General features: G+C 37.2%; 1 protein-coding gene across 1 annotated transcript in view; it reads right to left on the bottom strand.

The window, feature by feature from the left end:
• Positions 1-328: 328 nt before the first annotated feature.
• The window catches only part of TIPARP (TCDD inducible poly(ADP-ribose) polymerase), a 29805-nt gene continuing 18767 nt past the window's right edge, over positions 329-11366 (bottom strand). The window contains exons 3-6 of the mRNA XM_040480577.1: positions 9929-10097; positions 8434-8594; positions 3021-3299; positions 329-2338 (exon numbers count right to left, since the gene is read on the bottom strand). Coding sequence (XP_040336511.1) covers positions 1891-2338; positions 3021-3299; positions 8434-8594; positions 9929-10097 — 1057 coding nt within the window. The 3' untranslated portion in view covers positions 329-1890. The remainder of the gene's footprint in view (positions 2339-3020; positions 3300-8433; positions 8595-9928; positions 10098-11366) is intronic.

Genomic DNA, 11366 nt, shown 5'->3' with positions numbered 1-11366 from the left:
ACAGCTGTTTGCTGATATATAGCTGTTTCCCTTTTCCTCAAGTATTTACCTGCAAAATAAAATATTCACTCTTCTCTTGTCACTTACAGTTGACTCCTAGCTAATAAGAGTTTCTGCTGATTCCTAGAGCACCAAAGTTTAAGTAGCAGGTTCTGGTTGGGTCTGTTCATTTAGTGAATCACACATTCATTCAACCAATCAACCAGCATTTACAGATCATCCACTATGTGCTGAATTCGGTCACCTTAAATGGAACCAAAACAACAACAAAAAGTTTTAAAGAATTACCAGAACTTTTATTTTTGCTTAGTTTTATTAAAAAAATAAATATGTCATAAAGCTTTATTTTCCTTTAAGGAGAAAAAAAGGAACAAGTTTCATAAAATCAAATAAGCAATGGTAAGGTGTCTTAACTTGAAAAAGATTGGGAATCACTGGTTTACAAGTTATAATTGAATGAAAGAACAACTGTAACAGCCAGTTGGCTGTTTCATGCCAATGGCAGCAAACAACAAGATCAACTAGGGCAAAATAAATAATTGTGTGGAAGCCCTGATAAGTGCTTAAACAGACCGATTCACTGAGACATCAGTATAGATATATCTTGTTTTAAACAGCACAGGAGTTCCTGAAAAGTTTTGTGTAAATGAAATAACCACAAACATACTAGGAGAGCTTGGTATCTGAAAGAATTCCATGGTGAATTCTTTTGTGAACAACCACTTCCACCAATCCAGGTATTTGCTTTGCTAAAGGCAAAGTATACCTGGCTGCTAACTCTCTGAAGTGAGGCATTAGCATACACGCCTAACATCGCTCCAGCTGGGCCAGTGGCACAATTTCCCAGTTTGTGTTTCTATTAAGTAGTGTAAAGTACAGAGTCAGCCAGGGAACCCAGCTGCATCTGGCAGAGCAGGCACAGGGGTGGGATAACCACCTTTAACATCATTTCCAAGCCAATAAATACTTTTGAGAGTCTACTTTGTGCAAAGCACAGTCATAAACCTTATCAATTCAGTTATAGATGTAACTTCCTTTCTCTAAAACCTTCAGTCAGGGCCTAGGTCTGGAACTCTAAAATAAAGTAATACTATTAATCCTCAGGACTGGCTTTAACCAAACTAGCTGCCCAACTCCTTCAGATTGGGGTAGATGATAATGGAAGAGACTGAGCTTTCTAAGGCTGAAGTTTAACAACACAATAATCATGTTTTATGTAACCAGTTAGTGAAAAATTTTGCTGGTGACAAAAATTTTTCAAATGGTTTCTTTTTTTCACTTGATGGCAAACTCTGGAGAACAATTAAAGTCGTCGCTCTCTGGCCGGGTGATACATTTCAGTTCTGCTGATAGAAAATAAAAATTTCTTTCCACCCACCAGAATCTCGTGAACTTATCCTACACCACAAGTGATGCTTTGGACAGGGAAGAAGTATGGTAGTATCAGCTCCAGTCAGTTCTATCATTATAAATAAATAGAATCCTCTCCTTGCTCACAGCCTCCATTTCATTTGGCCAAACTTCTACCAGGCTTAAGTCACATTTAATTAGTTAGGCTGTTCAGTTTCTTTCTTTTTTGTTTTTTTTTTAAATTGCTCCTAATACCATTGCTGCCTATATGTACAAGTGTGAATAAAAAGAGAATGCAATCTTTAGTCTTTTCCACACTGAGTACACTAACAACAATTAGTAAATAATTAAAGAATAAGTGGTCATTTTAAAACTTGTGTTTTTCTTTAAAAAATGTTCACTTTCTAGCACTTAAAAAAAGGGGTCTTAAAAGTGCCCTATTAATGTCCAATGCTGTTCCCACTCTGTCCTACCCATCCAAAACCTGCTACAAACGCTGGATTGAGTTCATATCAAATAACTTAGCCGTACCAAGATTTTTCAAATGGAAACAGTGTTACTGACTTCTTCATATTGGATAACAAAATAAGGGTAACTCTGATCATCATTAAAAATGACAAAAATCTGAGGCTCAAAGAAATTATCCACACAAGAGTCATACAGGTCGCTGGTGACACTGCCAGGATTGACAGGAGGGGGCCGTCTCATGCCATGACTGCCCATCGTGTATCTGCCAGTTAGCACTTTGGCCAGAAACATGAAATGGACTCCTTTGGACGACTTCTTAGAAAAGTTATGAGAGTAGCTTGCCTTCTTTGCAAAGTAACTGCCTTGTCCAAACATTGTAGCATGCTTTCCACAGACTCGAGGGTCAAAGTTGTGCTTGCAGATTCCATCTACCACATCCTGGGATGTTCCATGAAATAAATGTCTCTCATTTATTATTCTGTCACGGCCAAACATTTTCCTGTTCATATATTCCTTTTTCCTAATGCAAACAGTGGGCAGGGGATTCAGAAAAAGGAAGGTACGTATCAATTTAATAGGCAAGACATAGTCATAAACTTCTCTTTATGGTTTCAATGGGGAGGAAGTGTTAAAGTAGTTTTCAAGGGCACAATGTCATCAACGATCATATTAAAAGTGTACACTTATCTTTTCCACTGCAGACAAGAAAAGCCCTTTCATTTTTTTCCCCAACACCTGTTCACTTGCTGTCTCTTCCATTTCAAATCTAGCTCACAGACTTACCTTCTCAGGATGGCTTCTTTGTCTAATTCCACTAACCTGAGGGTCTCTTAATTCTGAGATTCCTCAAATCTGCATGTATTCTTTTTGTACCACATTTGTTATTTGAGAGGCAGCACAGTCAAGTGATTAAGAGCAAAGCCTCTGGTGTTAGACTGCCAGGGTTCAAACTCTAGCACATATCTTATTAACTGTGTAACATGTGGGAAGTTACTGAACTTCATATAAGACTCAGTTTCCTCTCTGTAAAATGTACACTGCAACAATCCTACTTATAGGTCTGTTTGAGGAGTATATGCGAGTTAATATATGAAAAAATACGAACATATTAGGTTTTGTGAAAGTCTTTACTATTATGTTCTGCATTTGTCATTAGCTACATTAAGAAAAGTTCTCTTGAACTTTTCATACTGCTGACTCACCTTTTATATTTCTCCCAAAGAAACTGGTTTTGGACTCTCAATATTTGCAAAATTCTATATTTAAACTCAGGCACAGTCTTATGAAAAAGATTATAAATGATTCGATAACTTTTGTCCTCTGCAGAAACAGGCACTTGGATGAAGTCCTGAGATGGATGCATATAAACCCAAGTTTCAGGGTAAAAGTTTGCTGAGGTGACCCCATCTGGGCAGATAATCTGTGACGAGGAGGTTGCTTCAAGAGGTGGAGGAGCCTGTGTGGGAACACCACCAAGTGTCCTAGAAGGGAGAGGAAGGAATGTCAATGTAAAACATTCAGAGAGAAGCACATCTCACATTACAGTGCTCTATAGCAATATCTAATATTATAATTTGTATAGCTTAAATGCTTATTCAAAAAACAATATAGAAAATGCTATGTATTAAAGAAAAAAAACTTAGAGTAACACTGCCTGTATACAGATCACCTATTATTAGCTTCTTCCTGGTCTCCTGGTGGAGAAAACTCTGGAATGTACTGCTACAAGGCAAGCAAGCAAGAGCCAATTTATAAATATCTTTACTTTCTGAATCTTGGACTCCTCTTTTGCCTATACAGTTAAAGAAACTGTTTCAAGGGAACGACAATTTATATGCATTGTTCAAACTTTGCTGTACTAAGCAAAAAATTTGCCATTACTAAAGGCTATGTAGGTGGGGGGAGCAGAATAATGGGGAGACAAAGTAAGGCAGGCAGGGGAAGATGACATAAGATATTAAAAATAAAAAAGCTTATACTTTTTGTGTAGAAACAAACAAAGATCAATGGAGTAGGCACTGAAAGCTGACATTTGGCTTTTGCTTCATTTTTCAATATCACATAACAAGAAAACCATCAACTCTATTCAAATTTTATAGCTTTAGGTGTGCTTAAGATTGAGCTAATTAACTTTAAGCTCTAGACACCAAAATGCATATTCTTGAACCTTTAACAATTCAGGTCTTTACATTTTGAAAGATGTCCTTAGATAAGTAGCAGCTTGATGGTTACTTATTCCTGCCCAATTAAATGCTTAAATTTAAGTTATATTTTTTTGGCCATTTTCAAAACAGAGGAAAAGGGAAGAATCAGAGGGATAGGAAATCCTGGCCCTGAGACCCAGATTCAGGGTCAGGGTATTGTAACACTCATCAGCACAGAGTGGTCACAAGGAAGCAGTGAGTGTGCCAAATGGATTAAGAAACTAAAATTTTCAAAAGAGCTTTGTGACACAGAGGTTACAACTCTGAATGAACATGCAAATAGTCTCCAAGAGCATATATTACCATCACCCTCCTCATAATCACAGCCACCTTACAGTAATAAGCACATCCTATGGACAGGCTTTTTACACACAGTATCACTACCCTGCAAGATGGCTTGGTTATCCATACTTTTCAAATAAAGATCCTGCTAGCATAATAGCAAAGAACAGAGACAGGATTTGAATCCAGGCCTATCTATCATAGTTTATAGATGCAGCATTCTCTACTTCTATAAACTTCACAATTCATATACATACATAAATAGATATACAGACATAGATATAGATATATAGATACATAGATATAGATGTAATTTCTCCCCTAAGGCTTGAAAGTGATGGATGTATACCATGGTTGCAACTAAGGTTTGCCTGACTCCCACTCCCACCACCACCACCACCACACCACACAGTTTTTTGACTTTTAAGAGATGGCTTGTTAAAAAGCTAAAAGCTACAGAAGCACAACTGCCTCCTCTAACACCCGTCCCCTTCAAGTCACTGTACCTAAAACTTACTATGCCTGAAAGTCCCTGTGAGACACAGAGAAGTTCTGGATAGAGCCAGGGCTTACAGAATCCCTAGGTGCTTTTAAGTTTGGGGGTCAACTTAAAGGGGCACTGGTTGTTCCAATCTTCATGGCAGAGGCACAATAGTTCTTGTCCTCTGGAGCATTTTCATAAATCCCTGACAGATTCCTCCACAGCCTTCATTCACTGGCACATTCTTCTGAAGAGAGGCCCCACTGCTTTAATCAGATTCTGAAAGGTCTGTAACTCCTTAAAAAGCCATCACTACTCTGGAGAAATGGCAGGAAACATAGAGTATAAGCTCCTTATTTTTAGCTGTTCCCTCTATTCCTGCTCTACAAAGAGAGTAAGTTCCAGCCTACCAGGTTTTCCAGTATTATTAGGGATTGAAGTTACCAAAAGAGGTTTCTGAGTTGAGGAAGGAAGGGAAGATTCTCCCAAACCACTCTGCCCAAAACAGGTTTTAGGCTGCTGTCACAGCTGTACTGAAAACCTGGCACTGACCATAGAAGACTCACATACTTAAAGATGAGCCTGTGTAAATAAATCCTAGCCATCCTAAAACATTAAATTAGATTTTATCATCCATTCCTACCTACAGATGCTTACTTTTAACAAGCCAACATCCCAATTAGGTTGAAACATAAAAATGCAGATAGACAGTTGTCTGATGGACTTCTATACTCCAGTTGCTATGGGTTAGAAATACATATTCCAAGCACAGTTACAAACGTGGCTTTATTTTCTAGAGATGTCGAGTTCATATTTAGCTCACGAGTATTCTGATGACATACTGCGTGCTTCACAGTGCTGTACCAGGCAAAGTTGAAGGGTATAGAATTTATACTTCAGGACCTCTGAAGAATGGATTTTCAGAATCCAAGGTCATCTTTTACACTCTCTTTCACTCCCCTTGCCACTTCAAAAGATGTTTCCTAACCCGCTTTTAATGATGATGTAAAAATTAATTTATTTTATCCTTTTTGAGGAGTAGTCAAAGAAACTCTATCAGGCTTTCCCATGACCATGCGGTGACTGCACCGGATAGATGTCTTTTCAGCTGAAATGAACTCCTAAACCTCTAAATCTGAGATTTGTTTGCTTATGCTGCCTCGCTCAAGTATTGCAATAATATTAAAAGAATAAGCTCCTTCTTATCAGCCTCATTAAAAAGCAGCAAGCACAAGAAAAAAAAAATATGTTCTTTGTAACTATGAGGTGATGGATGTTAACTAAACCTGATTGTGGTAATCATTTTTGCAATATATATGTATGTTAAGTCATTATGCTATATACCTTAAACTTAAAAGGACAGAGGTGTATGCCAGTTACAGCTCAATAAAACTGAAGGGAATAAAAAGCACCACCAGGGAAATTCTCATTTATAAAGAGCCAAATTTGCAGGAAATTCATAGATTAAGTCTTCTCTCCCCACCTCTCTTATTCTGGCATTCCCAATTCTTAGGCATCTCTGATTCACTGAGAACTGTAGCCTTTTTGACACCTATGTTTTAATTTAACTGTCTGTATTTTACTTAAAAACAAAACTTTCTTCCTGGCTAATAAGATTAAAATTGTGGTCTCTCTGACATCTATTTTTGCAGTCTGCCTTTTTAAAAATTTTTTTATTGTAGAGAGAGAGTGTGGGGGAGCATGGCAGAGGGAGAGAGAGAGAATCACAAGCAGTTTTCACACACAGCACAGAGCCGGGCATGGGGCTGATTCCAAGGATCCTGGGATCGTAACCTGAGCCAAAAATCGAGAGTCGGAAGCTCAACTTACTGAACCACCCATGCATCCCTGCAGTCTGCTTTTTGAAACTAATCGGCCTCTATTTTCTTCCCACTAGGCCGGTCTAAGTGCCCCACAGCTCCAGACTCTAGGGCAGATAGGAACTGAAAGGCTGCATTTACCGATTCCACTCGGATGAACTTGCTGCTGCTTTGCTCTTTTCTCACTCAAGTGTCTACATAATCTCTTTGATTTGCTAAGCTCTTACTTTATACCTGATTATCACTGTTCCAGACAAGAAGACTAAAATAGGAAATTTTAAAAAGGAAAAAGAAGAAAAAATAGAGTGAATTTCTTTGTTCTCTTATTAAGCCTATGTTATAAATAGTAAGGTGCCAAATTTGTGACGTTTATAGTTCATACTTTTACAAAGTAAGCCTAAGTTTAAAAAGAAAGGGGGAGGGGTTATTCTACAATTACTTGTTTTAGGATTGAAACAAATCATGTTCAAATCATGTTCTGTAACCCCCCCCCCCCCAAACAATGCAGTACTCGGGTGAGCATTCTTACTCTCGCTCAGAAGCTACATCTTGCTTGATTGGCTCAGCATGCCAAGCTGCTGGTCCCACTAATGAGTTCTACCGTCTCACTAGGAGGACAATATGTTCCTAACTACCGGACGCTGACACTATCTCCAGCTGTGCTAGTGAAATCACAGAAATGGCATTTTTATTAGATTCTAAAAAAAAAAAAAAAAAAAAAAAAAGAAACCTACAAGGTAAAATAATTCACACTTGGACTAGAAAGAAAGCACACATTTACCCCAAGCCAATATGCATTTCTAAAATCAGCATTACTAAAAATTGCTTTTGGATACTGAGCATTTCAGGGATTTTTATTCATTTGTATTTTTTTTTTTTTTGCATTTTGTTTTTAATGTTCCCTTTGCAATCTCATAATTAGAATCATTAAGATTCTGTCATAATCTGGGAAAAACCGTTTGAGACTGAAATTAAAAAAAAAAAACTAGTAAGAATATAAAAACAGCATCTCTAAGATTGGTAGAAGAGAAAAACCAGTATTACGCTAGGCTTCCCCAGTCCATAAAACCAAGTAAACCTAGTATCATTTTAAAAATCGGGTTTTAAATATGGTATATCTGACGAGAGTACATAACGATTTCCCTAGAGTTACTAACTTTCAAAGATGGCTATGCTATTGGTAACATGCTCCACCTTTTTGGCATCTATGGAGATGTGCCAGTGGGCTATTTAGAGGTGGGGAAAAAGAAATGGCACTTGGGAAAATGGAAGAAGAGCTCACCTATAATTCAGAAGGATGAGTTCAGTCTCAACCTAGAAATAGGACAGGTAATTTTAGTGAGTGTTACAGGAAGGTGGGCCTTACCTAGCACATGAGAATGCAAATTATTTGAAAAGGATTCTTCCCAAGAAAATTCACTCAAGGAAGAATGGGAGAAAGCAACCTTGGAGGACTCTCCCTACTTGTCCTGGCAGTTTACCTGGACTAGGAAGTAGTCCCATTACATGGAAAGACATCATCAGGAAACTCAGTCTTCACAAATGCAAACTGCCTCATTGCAGATATAATTACTTTTAATTGTGTAAAAATGTTACTTCTATTTGCTTTCAGTTCAAAAAACCAATTGGATAATCACTCTTTTAGTGAGGTTAATTGTAGCTTATCTGAATGCTACTCTTTAAAGACTTAAACCCATTGAATAACTCAAAATTTCACATTCTCGAAGTAATAACCACGTTAGTCTCTTAAAATCTTTTACTCTTTGGCATTCAGTTGTACATTTACATAAAATAAGAGTAAAGATTAGGCATTCCACTGGACACTTACTGTAAATATGGAAGCAGTATAAAACAGGAGCGGAAGAGGGGTCTCCTTTTTATTTCTCTCCTGAAGAATGAGTTGTGGAGGATGTAGTGGTTGTTCCACATCATAAATCTGACCTCTTTCAGACCCCTAGAGTTGGCTTCTTCAATCAATCGGATAACAGACTGGAGCAGAAAACAGAAGGTAAAGAAAAAAAAAGTTAGAAAAAAGCAATCACTATGAAATATGAAAAATGTTACCAGAAAGGCAAAAATAACTAACCTTGCTGTTAACATCAGTAAAGTTTCAATAAAGTACAGGCAGTCAAATTAATTCCCTTTACACACAGGATTTTTGGGGAGGGAATAGGAGGCAAAGATGCAGAATAGAAAGACGCTCTCTCTTCAGAAGATCACAGTCCAACATAGGAAACATTGAGGCCCAGGGAACTACTCTATTCTAGTTTGAGGCCTTAACAATGTCCTAGAGATTTTTTTGTTTATATTTCTTACGGGAATTTTCAGAAGAGGATTAAAGATGATAGTGTATACAGTTCAAATAAACTAGTTAAGTTCTAAACCCAAGAAATCTTTCAGAGGAAAAACACAGGGACAGCCCAAGTATTCTGAGAATACATTTTAAAGAGCTTCTTATTCTCCATGGAAGGTATCAGATACTAGTGACTACTTAAGAGAGTCTCAGAAATTTTAATTCCATTGTGTATTATTAAGCAATTAACATATTAGGTAGTTTTCTTTTGTTATTGCCTTAAAAAATAAAACCTAAGGGTAAAGAAATCAGTTCTCCCTTTTTGTAATGCTGGAAATGAATTTAATCAAATTAAATAAGTCAGATCTTTGGAATGTGAAATTAATCTCTAAAGCCCATTTCATCATTTTTAAAACTGACTCAGAATTCTCATGCAGAGGCAAAGTAAAGCCACCATCATTTTGAAAACCTTACTTTGTGATTGATGAGCTATTCTTACCATCTCAGACTGAGGATGCATATGCCAGAATTTTAAATGACTGATTTGCCTGACCACAGCTAAATAAACATTGTCAAGTATTTCTTACAGGGGCTTAAGAGTGCTGGTTTCCCGTCAGACTTCCGAAATGCTAAGTGTAACACATGATCCAATGACCACGAGCCCAGGAGCTAGAAATAGCCAGACTTACACCAGTGCTCATCTCATTAAAATTATTCCAAAGAGGCACTGAGTTTGAGTACTTACCAATATAACTACTTGGTCTCTATAGTATAAGATACTGGGGAAAACATTTTACCTCTTTGATAATAGTGGTTTGTATTTACATATTCCAGAAGATTAATGGAAAGAAATACATCTTCAGAAAAGCAAGACAGAATAATGTTACTTGTATCACTAACACTCAATTTTACATCAATAAGCTCTTTGATTTGTTGTTCTGTCTAGTCACTGTTGTAAAGGAAGAAAGAAAGGACACTGAAAGGCAAAAAAATGTTTAATGTACTTTTTGGAAAAAGAACCTATAAATACCTCAGGATACTCTCTCCATCCAAAGTGGTCCCTACAGAAGAACTTCCAGACTGTGTGATAAATGGAGTTTACATTGCTAGAGGGTGGTGTGGACAGCCTTCGTAGTTGGTCAAATTCAGTTGTTTCATACACATTCATGGCATTCAAATCTGCCCAAAATTCTTGTCCTCTAAAAAGAACCCCCCCAAAAAGAACTGTTAATACATTGGCAAAATAGAAATGTCTAAACATCTCATCAAACATTAAAAATATGTAGTAGAGCATGTTGTAGAATTTTCAAAACTTGTCTTATTTGGAGTAAAAGGACATTATTGGTTTCCTCATTTTCTACATGCTTTCTCTTAACAAGACCAAAAGTTCCAGGCCATGGAGTTATGGTAGGACTGCTGCTATCCCACAGTCACTGACCTAAACCAATCAACATAATCCCACCCTCCCTACAGTGGGATGAACTAAACCCTGGTCTCAGACAATCAGGGGGTCAGTTTTAAGATGAAGCTGACATAAAAAGCCGAAGTGAAACAAAAGAAATTTCTGTTGAAGACTGCCCTTTTTTCAGAGGCATCAGTTTACCTAAGCCAATACAGGAATATATAATATTGCCTGATGAAAGACAGGAAAGGGGTACCTGGGTGGCTCAGTTGATTAAGCATCCAGCTCTTGATTTTGGCTCAAGTCATGATCTCACAGTTTGGGCTGACAGCACAGAGCCTGCTTTAGATTCTCTCTCTCTCATTCTCTCTCTCTCTCTCTCTCTCTTTCTCTCTCCCTCTCTCCCTCTCTGCCCCTACCCCACTTGCTCTCTCTTTCTCAAAATAAACAAATAAAACTTAAAAAAAAAAAGACAGGAAAAAAAGGAAAAAATAAAAAGACCCCAGGTGAGACCAGCATTGCTATTCTACCCAATATCAATACTATCTTTTATCCTGAAGGGAAAAAAGAAAAGTTGGTATAACATGAAGAGAAAAACAGTTTGGATTACTATTAAGTTTAGTTATAAGAATATTTTTGTCATTTTGTTATCTGGTCTGCTGCTGCTGAATCAGCACTTGATAAATATCTCAGTACTGTCAGGAGAAAATCTCACTGTATGAATCAAGATCATTTAAGAATTATAACGGATGGTCCCATTAAAACATGTGTCCTTTTTTAATGAAACTTCCTCTAGTGTTTGAAGCATCTGAACAATTATTTTAAGGAACCAGAAAAATATTCATTGTATTGTTCTCTTTTTGTATGTTTCAAATTGTTCCTAAGAAAACATGAAAAATAAAATATATCCTAAAGTAACATCATAGGTATCAGCAGAGTGACCAAGTTTCTAAACACATTCCTTCATTTTTCTACCTTTTCCACAACAGATTTCTAAATGGATGCCTCTAACTCACAGGATACTCCAGATCCAGTAGCACTCACAATGACTAGTTCATGTGAAATC

Source organism: Herpailurus yagouaroundi, unplaced genomic scaffold (assembly GCF_014898765.1).
Source record: "Herpailurus yagouaroundi ecotype Mexico unplaced genomic scaffold, PumYag 159, whole genome shotgun sequence".
Taxonomy (NCBI): domain Eukaryota; kingdom Metazoa; phylum Chordata; class Mammalia; order Carnivora; family Felidae; genus Herpailurus; species Herpailurus yagouaroundi.
The sequence above is the reverse complement of the archived record's forward strand: the minus strand, read 5'-3'. Positions and strand labels throughout refer to the sequence as shown.